This window comes from Propithecus coquereli, unplaced genomic scaffold (assembly GCF_000956105.1).
Source record: "Propithecus coquereli isolate 6110/MARCELLA unplaced genomic scaffold, Pcoq_1.0 Scaffold1, whole genome shotgun sequence".
NCBI lineage: Eukaryota > Metazoa > Chordata > Mammalia > Primates > Indriidae > Propithecus > Propithecus coquereli.
In genome coordinates, this window is record NW_012133857.1 from 16,950,657 (window position 1) to 16,968,552 (window position 17,896).

Genomic DNA, 17,896 nt, shown 5'->3' on the forward strand with positions numbered 1-17,896 from the left:
TGTGCGTGGGGGAAAGTGGGAATGGCAGAGCATAAGCCCCTTTCTATCCAGTGTCCAAGCAAGAGGAGATCGAGCTTTCTTTATTCTGCTACCCTCTTGGCTGTTTGTAGCCCATATTCTGGCAGCGGCGTTCCGTTTGAAAAGGAGTGCCCGTTTCCTAGGAGTTTTAAAGCAAATTAGGTACAAATGCCCCTATTGCTAGACGTGGCTATTCTGATCCCAAACCAGTGTACTCATGAGGCACTGCTTCCTTCCCCACCTCACCTCTTCCAGTTACAAAAACCAAGGTCTCCAGCATCTCTAAGGATGATAACGGACCCCGATCTAGGGAGGAGACTGTGTCTGCACCACCCAGTCACCATTCCCATCCCACTCCGGCTACACTGCCTGTTAAACCAGTGACGGTGGAGTTGTGGGCAGGACCTGCAAGTGGCACACAGCACAGAGGCATTCTTTGGCCCTCCTCAGGGCCCACCTCGGATACCCGCTCTGTGGGCCTAGCCCTGCAGGTGGCCCATCTTGCCTTCCTCCTCACCCAGAGCTCACCTCTCACCCTGATTCACCCGGCCTTTCTCACCCACGAGCCAGGTTTGCAGGCCTGTACCTCTGTGACAGATGTTAAAAGCAGTGCATAGTGCATATTCCAGTTACCCCTCCATAAAGCTGTTAAAAAAAACAAACAGCACGAATTCCTTTCACCTGGCCCCATCTGCCCCCCAACCCCCAACCCTGACCTCCCTTAAAAGCCAGACTCCAGGCTGCATGGTGTCTCTCCAATATAAATGTCCTATCAGAGGCAGGAGAGTCAACTCTCAGCCTTTGGGTGTTGAAAACAAACAGCAAACTTAAACTTGGCCCCATTTCCTTTGTTAAATGTCCATAATCCACTTATCTCCCTGCCTGTGGTTTCTGGGCCTCCAGCGGCCGCCCGCAGCAGCAATGCGCGATGCGCGATTCTGCTGCCCCCTGCGCCTCCCCAGCCACGGCCGGCCTGCCTTTGTCCGGTCTGCGGCTTTTCTGTCTTTGCCCCAGCAATATCCCTGACAGCTCCTTAATTGCTACACGCATTTGTACAGTTCCCTGGCAATTATATTTCAGCCCCTGTCAGGGTACCTGCTAGCCTCAGGGCTGTATTTATATTAAATATCAATAAAAAGCTGATAGCATCAGCCCAGATGGCAGGCTCGCAGAATCATATTTTACTGGGAGCCAGGCCTGTCTGGAAGATGGAAGGAAAGAATGTTTAAATTTCTTTTTCTCTTCTGAAAGGTTAAAATGAGCGGAGACTTTCTGAGTGAATATCGGGAATGGGTTCTTACTGAATGATGACAGCTATATACTTCTAACTTGGTGTCGTCCTTTATTGTGTGTGACTTGTCATAACATCAGTTCTCTCCAGAATTGTTCCTTTTGTGCTCCCCCACCCCCAGGTTACATAGGACAAGACTTCAGATACCACAGATTTTTTTTTAAGTGCTTGTTGACTGGGTAAGAGCTTATTTGGCTTTATTTGTTACAGGGGGGTGCGGTTAGGACACACGTCAAAGGGTCGAGAGCTAAGTGGCTCTGCCCCACCCCATCCTCCATCCCATGTCCCTGTAGGGCCCTCCACTTGGGAGCTGTGAAGGGAGAACCGAGGTTCCTCACTGGCGGCGTGGTGTTCTCTCACCTTCCAGAAATAGATGGGCCTTCCTTCTTGCTAGCTGTGAGTGCAGTGGGGGTGAGAGGCAGAGCAGCTGGCACTGTGTGGGCACACAGCAGCGTCCGCCAAGAGAGCTCCCCTGAAGGCTTCACACACCCGAATGTGGGCGGTCAAGGATATCCTTTCTCACCATTTTCATTCTTTCATTGCTGTGTATGATAAGCTGCCATCAATTGGAGATGCACTGGAAGAATGGCTCGGAGCAATGTGCATTCTGAGGATTGCTACAACAGAGAAATTAGTTTTAATCAGCAAATCTGTGACAATCCAGATGTTTGGGACAAACTCTCCCCTGTTGCAGGCAATAGAATTTCCCATTTGTGCATGGTCTAAGGAGCATGCCAGTCCCCTTTGGCTAATTGCTCCATGGTGTAGCTACTCTGGGGTGCTGTTGTCCAGGCTTCCTGCTGTTGGAGACTCCCCACGTGGATGCCGCAATAGTGCAGGGGAGAGCTGCTCCCTCTGGCACAAACGCCTGCCTTCAGAGTTCAAAACCTGGACCCACACGCCTTTAGCAAGCACGTCCTCTCTGAATACCACTGGCTTCTCTCCCTCTGCCACCCTTGTGCAAGCACCCTCATGTCCCCCTTGAACGACTGTAGGAGCCTCTAAACACTACCCCCCCGCCCCACCCACCTGCACTCCACTTGGTTACTCTTTAAATCGCAAAGGTGAGTACCTGCCCTCACTTAAACCCCCCCAGGAAGCTCCAATGCTCTTGAGATTGAGAAAGAACAGACTACTGAGCAGGGTCTGCAAGGCCTGCTTGCTTCCCCCACACTCCACTTCCGACCCAGCCTCCTCTTTATTCCCTGCATTCCAGGCATTTAAACTTGCTTTGGCCCTGCAGGACCACTCTACACCACCCCCAATGCCTGCTTATTCTGCAGATCCCAGTTTCCCCCTGGACTGTGCACCCCATGGGTAAAAGAACATGTCTGGCTTTGCCCACTGCAAATCCTAGCGTGTGCTTGACACACAGTAGGCATTCAGTAAATATTTTCTGAATGAATGAACAAATGCATACAATATCCAGTAGAGGTGCTAAATGCTTTTGGGGATATTAGAAAATATGACATGTGTTAAACGCTGTAAATGGGTTGTTCGATAGTAGTAACAGTTACTATAAATGAAATAACAAGAAGATAAGAAAGAGAAAGCCTCCGTGAGATTGGCCAGGGTGTAGATGTGGGCGAACTTTGGGAGCTGGAGGGGAAGTAAATTTGAAAAGGGGTCATGGGCCAGATCAGAGTTGCTTGGAGCCTCAGGCAGTGGGACTTAGTCTCTCTGTGATAGGTTATCAGAAATGACTGATGCTTTTGGAGCAGGGTGGGTGTTCTGGCCACGGTGTTCAGCACAGATTCTCAAGCAACACGCTTGAGTTGCAGGGAACTGCTGCAAGAGTGTGGCATTGTTGGGCTGGGCTGGCATTCTAGTACTTGCTGTAGGGAAAAGGGTGACTCTGTGCTCACCCAATTCTGAACCTGTCCAAGATGAGTTTTGTTTCCTTTCCAACCAGAGCAAAACCTCAGGAAGGAAGTAGGCTCTGATTCTTCAGCTTTTTGTTAGCTTGCAAGGGTGACTTAGTTAAATATCACATATCAAGTAATGTGTTTTAACACATTGACTGCCACACTAGAAGAAAAAAGTTTATCCTTGGGGCCATGGTGTTTTATTACAAAAATAGAATAAAAACTAAGATGATCCTTTCTAATTTAATGAAAAATTTGTTGATTTTTATTGATTTCTGTGCATGAGTTATATGCAACTTGAAAAATAGTTCCCGAGGCTTCCAAGGTGAAGAGATGTGTGAGTTTCATATGCTTCACAATGCCCTGGGCTCAAAACTAGCGTGAGTTAAATACAACTCAACATGGCAGTAAATGTGTTAAATTAGTGAATATTGGCTTAACTACAATCTTTCAAATGCTATTTTAGAATCAGAAGCCCCTCAAGAGGTGTTTATCTTCACTCTAGAGTGTTTTAGCCAAAATTCTATGCCTTGTAAATGTCCCTCTGCAAATTCCCAAATCCAAATCCAAATGCTGATGGTGATGAACTAGATTCACCAGCCTGCTCTGCAACAGAGGCCAGAGGTAGAAGCATTGGGGAATTCATGGAGAGGGGGCTCTGAATTGGTCCCTAGAACTACCTTATCTTCATTCATCCTGTCTCCTTTAACTCACCTGCATGTCCCAAGTGTTAGGTGCAAAGATGCCAGGTCAGGGCCCCACGAAAGCCTGACTGGAGCCTCCTCCTGCAGGGATTGCCCACTTTATTTACTGGCTGACAGCTGGGGGCAGGTAGCCTGCTCTGAGCCACATGTTACCTGGCCTTCAGACTGTGCCTCCCCTGCCACCCTTTTCCTCCACCCCCTCTTTACTGTCTGGTAGGCACTAAGTAGAATTCAAGGCCTCTATTGTCATGTAGTTTTGCCCAAGAAACTTAGCTAACCTCTGTCTTGGGCAAGGAAATGTACTGGGGCAATGGACTTCAAAGCTTTGAGGATAAGTTTTCTCATCTGTAAAATGGGGCTAGGAAAAGTAGTTTGTAACTGCCTGGAAAGGGTCGCGCACAGTGTGTGGGGCCCGTTGTGAGCGCTCCATAAATGGTAGTCTCTGCTGCTATCATCGTATTATCATCACCATTGTCTTGATTTCTGTGATACGTTATTTTCTTCTTAATAGCTTTGACAAACACTTGCAAATAGTTTATTCCAGGAGAGTAAGGAGGAAGAATGCAAGTTTCTCTAAAAAATTTAAAATACATTAAGGGAGGAAGATTATTTAAAGTTGGTATATTTAAGGCAAAAACAAACAAAAAGTGCAAATGTGAAATCTCACTGGGGAAGTAACCCTGACGTCTAGTACACTGAGGCGACAGGCTGAGAGAATCTAGAGCATTCTCCAGGATTTTCCAGGCTGTTTGCTTCCCAACTCCATCCAGAGCGGTTCAGCCTTGGGCCATGAATCATCCTTGTCCCTCTTGTCCCAGGGCTGCCAGGAAGGGGCTCCAGCTTTGTGAAAAGCAACTTGCATATCACTAAGTGTAGAGGAAGGGTAAATGTTTGGCAAACAAACCTATTTTATAATTCAGCACACATTAAAGACTATTTTCCAATAAATATAAGTGTTTGATAATTAGCATCAAAACCATTCATTATTTAATCTATGATCTATTTAGAATGAATGGGAGAGATGTCATTTACTTGCTGAAATGGGAGACGTGAAAACTATCCAACCATTTTCCTCTTGAATTTGGTCCAACGTACAACGCCGAAGAAAACGCCTGCGTGGGTTAATCCCCAGGCTCCCTGTGCCTGCTATAGTTTTACAACTGGGAGGCGCACAGCTTCAGAGAAATGTAGGAAAGCCTGAGATCCTGGCAGGAAATACCTTCCTCACAAGGGCCACACTTCAAACATCTTGCTGAGTCTGAGCTCAGTCCTTTCTCTTCAGACAATGGTTGTTGGGTCATAGTAGTTTGTCTGTAATTCTATATCAGCTTATAATTGTTGGTGTTCACTCAGATTCCCTAGAAATTGAATGGCAAGTTTAAATTAATACAGTTCTGCTAATTCACTGGAGAATAAATGATACTGAAAAGAGTGGAACGTGTATCAGATGACTTTGAGGTCTGGAGAGGAAACACAAGCACTAAGGCAACCATGAAGACTCTGATTGCTTGTCCTGGGAAGAGGAAGTAGGCCATGCTCGCTACAGATTTCAGAAAATAAATTTGATTTTGGAACCATGAATAAAGGCGTGATGGGCCTTGGCATGAGTGGAGCAGATTATGTCTGTTAGAAAACGTATGCTTGGCAGGAAACTTTGCCGATCTGCTAAAGTCCTTACTGGAGCCTGCCCACCTCTCCAGCTTCATCCCGTACCTCTCCCGCTCCCTCACTGGGCCCCAGAAACACTGGCTCCCTTGCTGTTCCCCAAGACCTATTTCTTCCCAACTCAGGGTTTTTGAACTTGCTGTTCCTCCTGTCTGTAGCACTGTTCCTGGTCTGGATGTTTGGGGGCTGATGGCTTCTCATCATTTGGCTCTCCCCTCCAGGAGGTCCTCTTTGACCACCCACTGCCCTTTCCACACAGGGGAGCGCTTGTCTGGCTCGCTGTTGAATGCCTGATATAGGAGGTGCTCAATAAATATTTGTTGAATGAACAAAGAAATGAAACAGTCCTCAGAGTGCCTTGCCCTGATCATTTAAGGAAGGGAGAAAGAGACATAGATTAAGTCTTCCCTGGATAGTCTCAGGGCGGCTGAACTGCTATCGGTGGGGAGTGAGGTATGGGGACGAGTGGTGACCCCTGGTGAGGGATGGGGTTCTCCCACCGCAGGGCAGCCTTGGAGAATGAGCTACTGTCATCTGTCTTCTGCAGACACTGGGGCTCAGGGAAGTTGAGGCACAAGCCCAAGGCATTAGCGAACAACGCCACATGAGATGTCAAACCTGGGACACCCAAAGCCTAAGTCTAGACTGCTCTGCTAAGGTGTTTCCCAGCAACTCCCCATGCAGACAACAAGAAAGAAAGTTGGCAGCTCTTTTCGAGACCTCACTTATTTATTTTCTAATGAGTGGAGCAAGTAGCAGCCAATATTTATAAAGCATTTTGTATGTACCAGCTGCTGTGCTAAGTGCTTTATGTCCATTTGCTTGGACCCAGGGGGCTGACCATCTCAGGCAGGACTCAGGAGGATGGAACTCGTGACAAAATAGGGTGATAAGAGGGGCTGCCTGTTCAAAGATGCAAAACTCAAATGAAAAGGTGTGGGAGAATGTGCAGGGGTGCGTGCAGGGAGGACACCAGCCATCTGCCACGAAGGAGTCCCCACGTTGCAAAGTGCAAACCTGAGGGTAAAGCACAGGCAAGAGCAGTTATTTGGGTGGAAATGAAAAAAGGAAACCACAGAAGCGATTTGCCGTTGGGTTATGTGATACCTTACAAAGCCAGATCAGGGGTGTGGGAGCTGCTCTTTAGATGCAAATTGAAAATTTATCACAATGGTGGTGTGCAACTCTCACTCTCCAAACATCTGCTGGTAGTCTGTTTTAGTAAAAGCTGAGCATCTGATAAATTCTTGACTGGCATGGGGGTAATTTAATGTCTCAGAAGGTAGAGGAAGCAGAACTGCTATCTCTGCACTTTATAGTGACCAATATGAATAATTGATTAGCTGATGTGGATCGGATGGGAACGTTGGCGAAAATGACCATGCTGGCCTAGAGTTCACTTTATTGAACAGAGAATGCTGGATATTGACACGTCCACCTGACAGTAAGGAAAATGATTTTAATCCAATGTAGTGCATTACAGTAGGACCCACTGACAGAGGTCAGGAAGAATGGCAAGCTCATAAAAATACAAGGTAGACATGAAAATCTGAATTGTTCTCATAAAGAAGAAAAGGGTGAAGGCCTTTAAATATCCTTTATTCAGTAAAAGTCCTGCACTGATTAAACTCAGATTTTAAAAAAATATTGTGCGTACCATGAAATGTGGGTACACTATGTAGGATAATTAAGAGAGTGGGTACTTGGTTGAAGAGTGGCCCCCAAAATATAGGTCCAGGTCCTAATCTCCAGTACCTGCAAATGTGACCTTTATGTGGACATAAGTTCTTTGCAGATGTAATTAATTCGAGGATCTTGAGATGGGATCACCCTGGATTTAGGGTGGAGCTTAAATGCAAGGACTAGTGTCCTGAGACAAAGGAAAGAGATCGGGCACAGAGACACAGAGGGGGAGGCCCTGTGAAGACGGAGGCGGGGATGGAAATAACGAGTCTACAAGCCCAGGAGTGTCAAGGACCACAGATGAGAGCCAGGAACTGGGAGACGTGGAACGGACTCTCCCTTGAAACCTCCGGAAGGAGCCCACCCTGCTGACACCTTGATGTTTGGACTTTTTGCATCCCAAGTTGTGAGAGAATAAATTGCTGTTGTTTTTAAGCCATCTAGTTTGTGGTGTTTTGTTACAGGAAGCTAATACAATACATTAAACCCCTAAAAAGGTTAGAGGTCGAGGTGGAAGCCAAAGCTCAGCTAAATCTGACTCTCGAAGAACTCTAGATGAAGCAAAGGGGGATTTTAAGCAAAATTCGAAACAAGACACAAAAAAGGAAAAGGGTAAGCCTGCTACTCAGGAGGATGCTGTCGTTGTCACAAGAGGTGTAAGAAAGCAAATTGGCTCAGCTACCATGGAGGGAACATTAGGCTGAGTGCTGGTCCACACCCCCCAACATGGCACTTGGCGCCTCCTCCTTGGACGGAGGAAGGAGCTGGGGCTGGGGGAGATGGGCAGCGTTGCCTGACCCTTTAGTTACTTCCCTTCCACTCTCTGTCAGCGATATTGGGAAAATCATTTTTAAATTGTCTTTTTTTTTTTTTAACCTAAATACTTAGCTGAAATCCCCATGTAATTTTCCTGGCTTTTTTTCCTATCTTTTAAATAACTGTAACAATGGATAGCTATTCAAGATTTTCCCTTCTATTCAAATTGCTTGCTAAGCAAGCTTGTGAAATCAATACACAGTGCTTATTTTACAAGCCAAGGAAAGCGTTATTTCACATATTTGATCCAATGGGTGTGTATAACACAGCCCCCATTTTAAGTAGATTGTATTTTTTCAGTGATTCTACTTCCTCTTGTTCACTATGCCCTTGGAAAATGGAAACCCCCTTCTTCTTGAAGATGCATCATTTTAGAGCAAGATTTGGTGTTCAAATGAAGTGAGTGAAACATCCTCAGTTCCCTTTGCATTTCTGAAGATGCTCATAGTTCCACAGGAGGCAACCCTGGGTTTCTAGGACCCCTAGAGATATGGGCAGCCTTGTTCTACCCCCAAAGAAATAACACTCAAGAAAAAAGAGGTCAGGTGGCTGACACCTATAATCCCTGCATTTTGGGAGGCCGAGCTGGGAGGATTGCTTAAGGCCAGGAGTTCGAGATCAGCTGGGCAATAGTGAGACTCTGTCTCTACAAAAAATAAAAAATACAATTAAAAAAATTAGCCAGGTGTGGGGTGGTGCACGCCTTTCCTAGATACTCAGGATGTTTAGGTAGGAGAATTGCTTGAGCCCAGGAGTTGAAGGCTGCAGTAAGCTGTGATGATGCCATTGTACTCCAGCCTGGATGACAAGTGAGACCTTGTATCAAAAAGAAAATAAGAAGAAAAAAAAAAAAGAATTGTCTAAGTGGACAAATCCCAATCACCACACTTAAGAACAAAGAATTGTCTAACTAGAAACTGTTTGACTCCTTAACATGTTGAGGCAGCGAGCTAGTGAAATGGAATTTTTGCGGAAGGTTTTTACACGCCGAAGTAATTGAAGCCATTGATGGAGGCAAGAACCATGGGTCTTTCAGTGTCATTATTGTATTTGCATCTTTGTGGATTAATGTAAGTGGCTTTTGCTGCTAGGTTTGAGTCACAGTAATTATTATCAAGCTTGGACAGGACCAATAAAGAGCTCTATTTTCCAGGATTGTGAGGATAAAGTCTTCCTCAAATTACTTTGTGGTAAAAGGCTGATTTGGTCATTTTCACTCTCCCAGGCTATGATGTGGTTTATTATAATTTACAAGAGTTGGAGCATCACCTTGGAGGTGGAGGTCAGAATCCCAGCTGCTTCAGTGAACTGAAAGATTGAGTCAGGGTGGAGGCAAGAGGGCAAGACAAGACGCCATGTCTGCCTGCTGGGCGGTGCCTTTTTGTGGGCTCTGCCTCAGAGCTCTGCAGCTGGGTGTCCCGGGCAGCCAGCTGTGCCAGGGCAGGCAGCTGTGCAGGAGGGGTTGGGTGCATTGGGCCAATCGTGAGTTTCCTCGTCAGCATACCTGATCTATCCGAACATTTATTTCTAGCATTATTTTGCTCACTGTTTACTGTGCAACTTGAGGACTGGAGTGACAGAATCTGTCCTCGTCCCTCCCGTCTGTGTAGTGTCGAGGACCCCAGAATGAGAATGCCACGGGAGGGTCACTGTGACCCAGAGCCCCACAGGGACCCCTGTGTGGGTGCTGGACTCTGGGCTAACGGGATAGCTGCACGGATGGCTGCGTGAAAGCCTTCTGCCGTTAGCTATTTTCTGTCCGTTTGTTTAACTTTCCAAACAGGCCTCTAGAGGGGGATATTATTATCCCCTTTTTACAAATAAGGAAACCTCAGATCAGAGGCTTTGCCACTCAGTAGCTGGGCGCTCTTCAGAAAGTACCTTAACTCCGTGTGCTGCGGTTTCCACTTCTGTAGAGTGGAGGACGACAGGGACCCTGCCTTGTGGGCTGTCGTGGGGTGACAGGAGGTGAGGCCAGCACAGCCTGCCCACAGCAGGCACTCAGTGAGTTTCCCCTCCTCCTCCTAGTCCTGATTATTGACGTTGTCAATAATCAATCAATGTTCATCACGTTGTCATTCTTACCCTCGTCCTAGTGGGGCTCGACAGTCACTTCCCTCCTAGAACAGAATGTTGCTTAACGTGGTATCATTTTGAAACAGGGTCTTCAGAGGTTAAAACAAAAAAGTGGACTGTCACAGAGCTCCACCTTGCTTCAGTCAATATGCAGGAAATGCTTGTTTACTGTTCTTCTTTTTCTTTGCCCTTATTTCTTATCTAGGAATAGAAGGCAAGGAGTTAACTTTGGGCTGCCAAGGGTGAGGAAAAGAGATTTGCTAATGGGCTCACAGGGCAGAAGAGTGAATGATTGTCTGGTATCTGGAAAACAACCTTTGTTTTATCCATCCCTCACCCATCCATCCATCCATCCCTCCATCCATCCATCCATCCCTCCACCCCTCCATCCCTCATCCATCCATCCATCCATCCCTTCATCTATACCCCCATCCATCCATCCCTTCATCTATACCCCCATCCCTCCATCCCTTCATCAATCCATAGAAGTTTTGAAGTTTCTGCCATATGCTAGTCAAAGGACACAGCAGATCAGCAAGAGGTGGTCTGTGCCCTCCTGGAGCTCACATTCTGCTGAACAGAAAAAATGGGGAGATTTCATTATGTAATTCCAATTTACTTATTTATTTTTTCTAAAAAAAGCAAACTTCTAAGTCGGGGCAGAGAGAAATGGAATGGGGCTGTTGGATGAGGTGACTACAGTGATAGAAAACAGTTTTCCTATTTTTAATGCTGAGTTCTGGCTCAGTAGGGGGAAAAGCAGGAAAATAATGCTAAGAAGGGCTCTCTTGGCTTTCTCAAGAATGATGGGTTATATGATACTGAAAGTTACAAATAAAGGGTTGTGCCTTTCATGTAAGGAGCCATCAGTAGAGGCTCCTGGGTGGTTAGAGGGCTAGGGCAGGAGGGGAAGCCCTAGCGTTTGGAATTCCCAGGAACTAAACATTTTAGGAGCTCTAACTTTTTTCACAGCCTCCTGCAAGATGGGATACCTTATGCTGGTATCTGCCATCTGCCATGTGATGTGGAATGCCAGGGATTCTGTTTCACTTTGGTTTCTAACACCTCTCTCTCTCTCTCTCTCTCTCTCTCTCTCTCTCTCTCTCTCTTCCAGACCCTGCAATTGTCAATGGAGTTTATTGGTCCGAATCCCTAAACAAAGTTTTCGTAGATAACTTTGACCGTGACCCATCTCTGATATGGCAATACTTTGGAAGTGCAAAGGGCTTTTTTAGGCAGTATCCAGGTGAGTATCCCTGCATTGACAATTATGGTTCAGATTAATGATCTTCTAACATTTTTCTTTAGGGTTCAGGGTTAAAATGTTTCTCCCTTCCCTTAGATGAAAACGAACCATTATGTTCAGATCTATTGTCAGGGTGCAGGACAGGAATAGCCAGGCGACATCAGCACGCCGTGCGCACACACAGGCATTGGCCACAGAGCTCCTCCCCAGACCTGCGTCTCTATCGACAGAGTAATTCATACAGCTGCCACCACAAATGAAGAATTGGAGTGTGAAATGTGCCATATTTAATCCTTCCAGATGAGAGTTTGGTTTTATTGCTATTACTATGCTATTATTGCTATTATTGTTATTATTATTATCACTGGGGGAAAAGATAAAGTCATACTTGGGAAGTCAAATACGGACTAAAAGGTATAAGAAATAGAAAATTTGAGCTTGGCTTTCCCCACCCTAGAGCTGGCTCACCTTGGAGGGAATGGTTGAAATGGCCAAAGCTCTGCCGATGGCAACAACCCCTCCGCAAAGACTGCGACGGCACCCCCATGCCACCTGTTTGTCGGAGGCTGTCCGTCACGCCTTTGGAACAGGTGTTCCTTCTGGAGGCTTCCCAGGCCTCTGTTTTGCAATAGCATTTTAATTCTGGCTTGGTTTGAATTTTAATTAAAAAGGAAAGTTTTAATTTTGCTTACAAGTTGTGAAAACAGGACTTGGGGCTGCAATTGTGCCAATATCACAGCTGTAGAAATTAACAAGCTCAACCTAAAAGAAGGAAAAAACACCCTGCATAATCTTGGAGCAATTAAGTAGAGTCTTTTATGTTTTCATTAAGTAAGACTAGGCACCTGATGTCTTCCCACTTTGAGGCACGGAGACTGCTGGCCTCGCCTCGAGGAACTGTTTGCCCTGTGCGCAGCATCTGTCCCCTGAGACTTGCCTGCCGGGTGTCTGTTTTGCCAGATTATTCAACATTTCCCAGGAGCCATGTTCAGCAGGGCACACACGCTTCCTCCTAGAGCTCACAGAAATTTAAACAATAAGCATCCTATTAAAGATAACGTTATAATAAACAGTGGACTATTAAAGTTCCAGTGCCACCAAATTGCAATCTGCCTTGAGAAACTCAACAGAGAGCAAATTTGATGCAAATGTTGCTGAAATCAGAGCCTGGTGGGGAGGCTGCTCTGTCCAGGAAGCCACTGGATGGCTAACCGTTTCACTATGCGGCATTTGGATGAGGGTGGGACAGATAAGTAGAAACCACAAATCATCTGCTGTCTCCACCAGCAGGAAGTCCTTAAACTATGGTCACAAGGACATTTGAAAATAATGGGACTCCTTAAAAAAGGTTTGTGTAATAGGGGAAATTAATTTACATACGAGGCTTTTATCAGTCAGAACAGTAGGCTCAGAAATGCTTACAGTTCTTTTATGACACTTTTGGCAGGATTTTAACTTTGTAAAATGTCTGTATCTTTTCTGTGTTAGGAAAGACATGGGTCACAGTCCGCCAAAGGTGTTTCACTGCCCTGAGAGTGGTCACTCGACTCTGTGCTTGGTTCTCAACACAGAATATACCTCTTGCTTCCTGGACATAATGTGATTAGAAGAATGAGCATGAGCATTTTTGCTAGGCTATTTTTCTTTTCAGGAGGCCTCTTTCCACTTTTGAGTGGTGTAATATTACGTAAGCAGCCAGTGTGCATGTCTTTAAGCAGAAGGAGCCTTTCTGCCGTCTTCCACAGTCATGTCCTGAGCTCTGGCTTTGTACCAAGCACCGTGGGAGACCCTGAGAATAAAATAGTGAACTAGACAGGAGAGGTCTTTGCCCTTGTGAAGTGCTCTCTTATGGGGAAATGCATTCAGTGAAATTTTGGTGGCAAGTAACAGAGACCCAGTTGCAATTAGCTGCAGCAAGAAACATATTTATTGGCTCATATAACTTGAAACCTAGGGAGTGTGCTGCTTGGGAGCACAGCTGGGTATCAATAATCAGCACTGTAGTTTGGATTTTGAATCTTTCCTTCCATCTCTCATTTCTGCCTCTATTCTGACCTTGCTTCACAGGCAGGTGATCTCCCTGTGATGGGGGACATGGCTATGGGTTTAGCCTGGTCTGAGTCACACACCTACCATTGAAACCAGGGGGACAGGTTAGTAGGCAGGGTCAGCCATCTGAAACCATGGGGACTAGTCAGGATTTTTGTGGCCTTGCCTGGAGTGGCTTCCCAAATGAAGGGGCATCAGTGACTACCATGGGGAGATGGACAGGTGGACGGATCATTGTGACACAGAGTGTTTCATGCTAGGATGGAGGAACTAGAAAATGCTGGGGGATCACTGAGAAGGGACTTCAATCCCAACTTCTGGGGTGGAGGGAAGAGTTCCTGGGAGGAGAATTTTGGTAAGTATTAGGCTGAAAGCACACCTGTGATGAGTCCATTTCTGTGTAGATTCACACATAGGCCTTCTCAAGTTCAACTTACGTCCAATGGGCAGGTGGCAACTTTCTTGTTGTGCTGTCCAAAAGAACTTTATGGGATGGTGGAAATGTCATGTATCTACCCTGCCTAAGACAGTAGTCACTGGCCACATGTAGCTATGGAGCACTTGAAATGTGCCTAGTGAAGCTGAAGAACTGAAATTTAAATTTTATTTAACTTTAGTTAATTTAAATTTAAATTTAAATAGCTCACATGGCTAGTAGCTACCATATTGAATAGCATAACACTACAAAAAAAAGACTTTTGTAGTCTGACACCCAGTTTCCAAGAGGATGGCCTTATCTTTCAGTGCCCATATTGCAGAAGGGTCTCACCGAATAGAAGACTTCAGCTGGGCTCTGTGATTCTTACTTTATAAAATGTGGACTCTAGCCTGAAATCCTGAACCATCAGATTTTCAATCCCTGTCTCCTGCACTAGAATATTGACCCCTAAGAAGACAGAGACATTTGTTTTGCCCATTACTCTGTACTAGTAGCAAGAATAATACATTGTAGGAATGTAGGTGCTCAATATGTGTTTGTTGAATGAATGAACCACTGTGGATAAAGTTCCACCAGATCTATTGTCTCCCATCGCACCAGTGGTCATAGAGCTAGTACCCTGCTCGGAGCTGGTCCCCAGCTGCAGTCCGGTGGAGACTTGGCAGCCCACTGGGGAGCTGGTATACATGCGGTGCAGAGCCCTAGTCTCTTTCTTGTCCCATTGAGCTCTCTTCTCCAAGTCCTCCTAGGTACCTCCCCTTTCCACCCCGGTGCCCACTGTGTCCTGGACATTGGACATACTCTTCTGTTGGCCATTTCCTCATGATGCCTTGTGACTGCCTCATTCCAGGGTTCTCCAGGCCCACTCTCTCCCAGGAGGCAGAGGATCATACCTGCACAGTGAACCTTGACCAATTCATCCTTTTATAACTCTTTGTGGGACCTGATTTCTACTCATTTACTGGGCGAGGCCACCAGTGCTGACCCATCCTTCCTGTTCTGACCAGTCCTTAGCTTTATCTAAAAGTATATGGCTGGCTGACAGCTCCCTGTCCCTCCCTCTCCTTACCTTACCTACACAGAGAGAAAACTACATCTATACATCATAGGTGGATCAATATCTAATCCAACAAAGGACACCAGTTAGGTTCAGGCATGTGATAAGCCTCGGTTCCTTTCCCAGCATCAGACTCTCACCTTTCTAGAGCCATGTCTCAAGGAGCTTGTTCCTGTAGAAGGGATGGTTTCAAAGGGAATTTATTGTTTTATCCTTATGCCATGACTTGGGTACCATAGGAAGGCGAAAGCTGGTCTATAGCCACAGCCACAATGAGGGAGCCAGACAGCTAAGTAAAGAGCTCTCTGCAAGCCTGGACTCACACATGCTGCTTCCTACTATGAAGTTTAGATTCTGCGCTTCTGTGCACAGCATTACTTTGTGTTCGTTTGCTTCCCCACCTAGCTCACCAGGCTCGGGGTTACGGATGGGTAAGGTGTGATTGACAGTTGGCCAGCTTAACAGGACCACTCCAGTAAAAAATGATCATGGAAAATAAAATTTCTTATAATTTTCATAGTGACCCTCTTGTTACATACTCATTTATCATGGTGTATAATCTCTCAAGAGATTGTTAAGGGAAATGGCATTTGGTTGAATGAAGTTCTTTTCAGAGAAGTGTGTAGCCAGCTTCTCAGAAGACATTTTAAAGGCAAATCTGACTCCAGCTCAACTCACATTAGATGCCAGGATTTATTCTAGGCCTGATATTTTAGACCTAAAGTTATACTGGAAGGCATGTATTTAGATTATGGGCCAAATTCAAAATATTTTTTTGAGGAAGAAGTTGGGCAGAACCCATTCAGTTAGGGGCAAACCAACATGTACTACCTCTTGATTTTCCTTCCTTTCTTCCCACGTCTTTCTGGACTTTGTTCTCAAATAGGGAGGAGAAACCCCATACTGCGATAGGGCAGTCAGTATCTGTTCAGGTGCTGGGTTGCGGAGATGGTTTCCATGTCACTGGCACTGTCAGTGCCGGGATGTTGTATGGAAAACACTTTGCACTAAGGAGAAGAGAAGCAATGGAATAAGACACCTTTGTTGAGGTGGAGAGAAAGAGGGAGCTCAGAGCCAAGCAGAAATCAATCTAGAGAGCAAAAAAAATATTTGGATTTTTAGTGTGCTATTTGTTGTAGTCCTTCGTGGTTCTATTAGACAGTCTCAGACCTCGTTGCCACGTGCAATTATGTTGGCAGCATGTGGCTTGACCTTCAGACTATTTTGTATTAGGCTATGATCTGCTGGCCCTACAATTCATGTTCATGTGCTAAAAGAGAACATGAAGTCATATGTTGTCTTAGATGAAATTAATTTTCCTCCAATATTGGTTTTAAATGCCTGTAGGAGAGAAGCTATGGGATATAGGAATGTTGCACAATATTTAAAATTCACTCAGATTTGAACATTTGAATCTGCAGTAGAGATTTCGACATTATTTTCAGTTTCAACTAGGGGTCTGCTAACATTCTAGAGACTCTGTCCTCTGAAAACTGAAGAAGGCAGGCTGGCAGTCACCGACACTGATGACAAAGACCAGAGTGCCTCAGAGAGAAGGCTGAATGGCAAAAAACTCTGCTGCTGAACTGCACTATTCCTCTTGTCTTGGGTTTCACACTCCACCCACCCTTGGTGGAGTTTGAGAAGGCATATTGGCACTTCCAGAAATTATGTGGCTCTTGGGGGTGCTTCTTGGTTAAGTGATAATTCCTTACATCAGCAGTCCCCAGCCTTTTTGGCATGAGGGACTGGTTTCATGGAAGACAATTTTTCCATGGAATGGGGGGATGGTTTCAAGATGATTCAGGCACATTACATTTATTGTGCAGTCAAACCTCTCTGCTAATGATAATCTGTATTTTCAGCCACTCCCCAGTGCTAGCTTCACTGCCTCAGCTCCACCTCAGATCATCAGGCATCACATTCTCGTAAGGAGCGTACAACCTAGATCCCTCACGTGGGCAGTTTGCAGTAGGGTTTGTGCTCCTTTGAGAATCCAATGCCATCACTGATCTGATAGGAGGTGGAGCTCAGGCAGTGATGCGAGTGATGGGGAGCATCTGTAAACAGAGAAGAAGCTTCACTTGCTCACTTGCCACTCACCTCCTGCTGTGCGGCCCAGTTCCTGACAGGCCACGGACTGGTACTGGTCCGTGGCCTGGGAGTTGGGGACCGCAGCCCTAGATCCCAAAGATTTAAGGTGATCCAACTATCGTTCCCCTGAGATTTGAAGTTACTTGAACATTTTCAAAATATCTGTGTGTATAAAAAGTTATATACTAACAAGTTGACATGTCCTAGGGGAGACAGCACCACCTGGGACAAGGTATCCTGAAGTTGGTTTCTGAAAACATTTTCTTGTGAGATTCTTGGGGGAGGAAGGAAGGACTCAATGGTGAAATTAGTTTGGTAAATGACACTTCTGGTGTCCCTGTCATAGATACTCAAGATGTACTTGAGCAGATGAAAGACCTTCAGATGTTCCTCCCATCCTATAGACACCAGTTTTGCTTTTAGTCACTTAACTCATGTGGAACTTCTCATGGAACACACTTATAGGAATGCCTATGCAAGGACGAGGATGATGGCATTATGAACATCTCAGGAAAATCTGAAAATTTAGGCCAAATGTCAGGTTTGAGCAAGATGAGTCCCTCACCCACCACCCGCTCCGGGCTCACCAAGCCCTGACTTTGAGTCAAAGTATAAGGTTTATTGTTACATCCAGGGCAGCTGTGCTAGTACTGCCTTGAGGTATTGTCCCCACCCCACTCCATGCATATCTCACATCCTGACCATGAAGGACCCAGGCCTCATGGTTCCTGCTGCCACCCAGGCTCCTTTCATCTGGCAGGGACGTCCTCTATGTACAGCCACACCAGAGCTCCTTCAGTTCCGTGAACTTGACACTCTTCGCAGCCTAGGATCTTTGCATGTATTCTTCTCTCCACCTGGGGTGTTCTTCTCTATCCTGTAGCCACCCCTGC

General features: G+C 45.8%; 1 protein-coding gene across 1 annotated transcript in view; it reads left to right on the top strand.

Moving 5' to 3' along the window:
• Nucleotides 1-17,896, top strand: part of CACNA2D3 (calcium channel, voltage-dependent, alpha 2/delta subunit 3) — an 869,108-nt gene that overhangs the window by 396,735 nt on the left and 454,477 nt on the right. Inside the window, exon 6 of the mRNA XM_012643362.1 lies at nt 11,233-11,364. Coding sequence (XP_012498816.1) covers nt 11,233-11,364 — 132 coding nt within the window. The remainder of the gene's footprint in view (nt 1-11,232; nt 11,365-17,896) is intronic.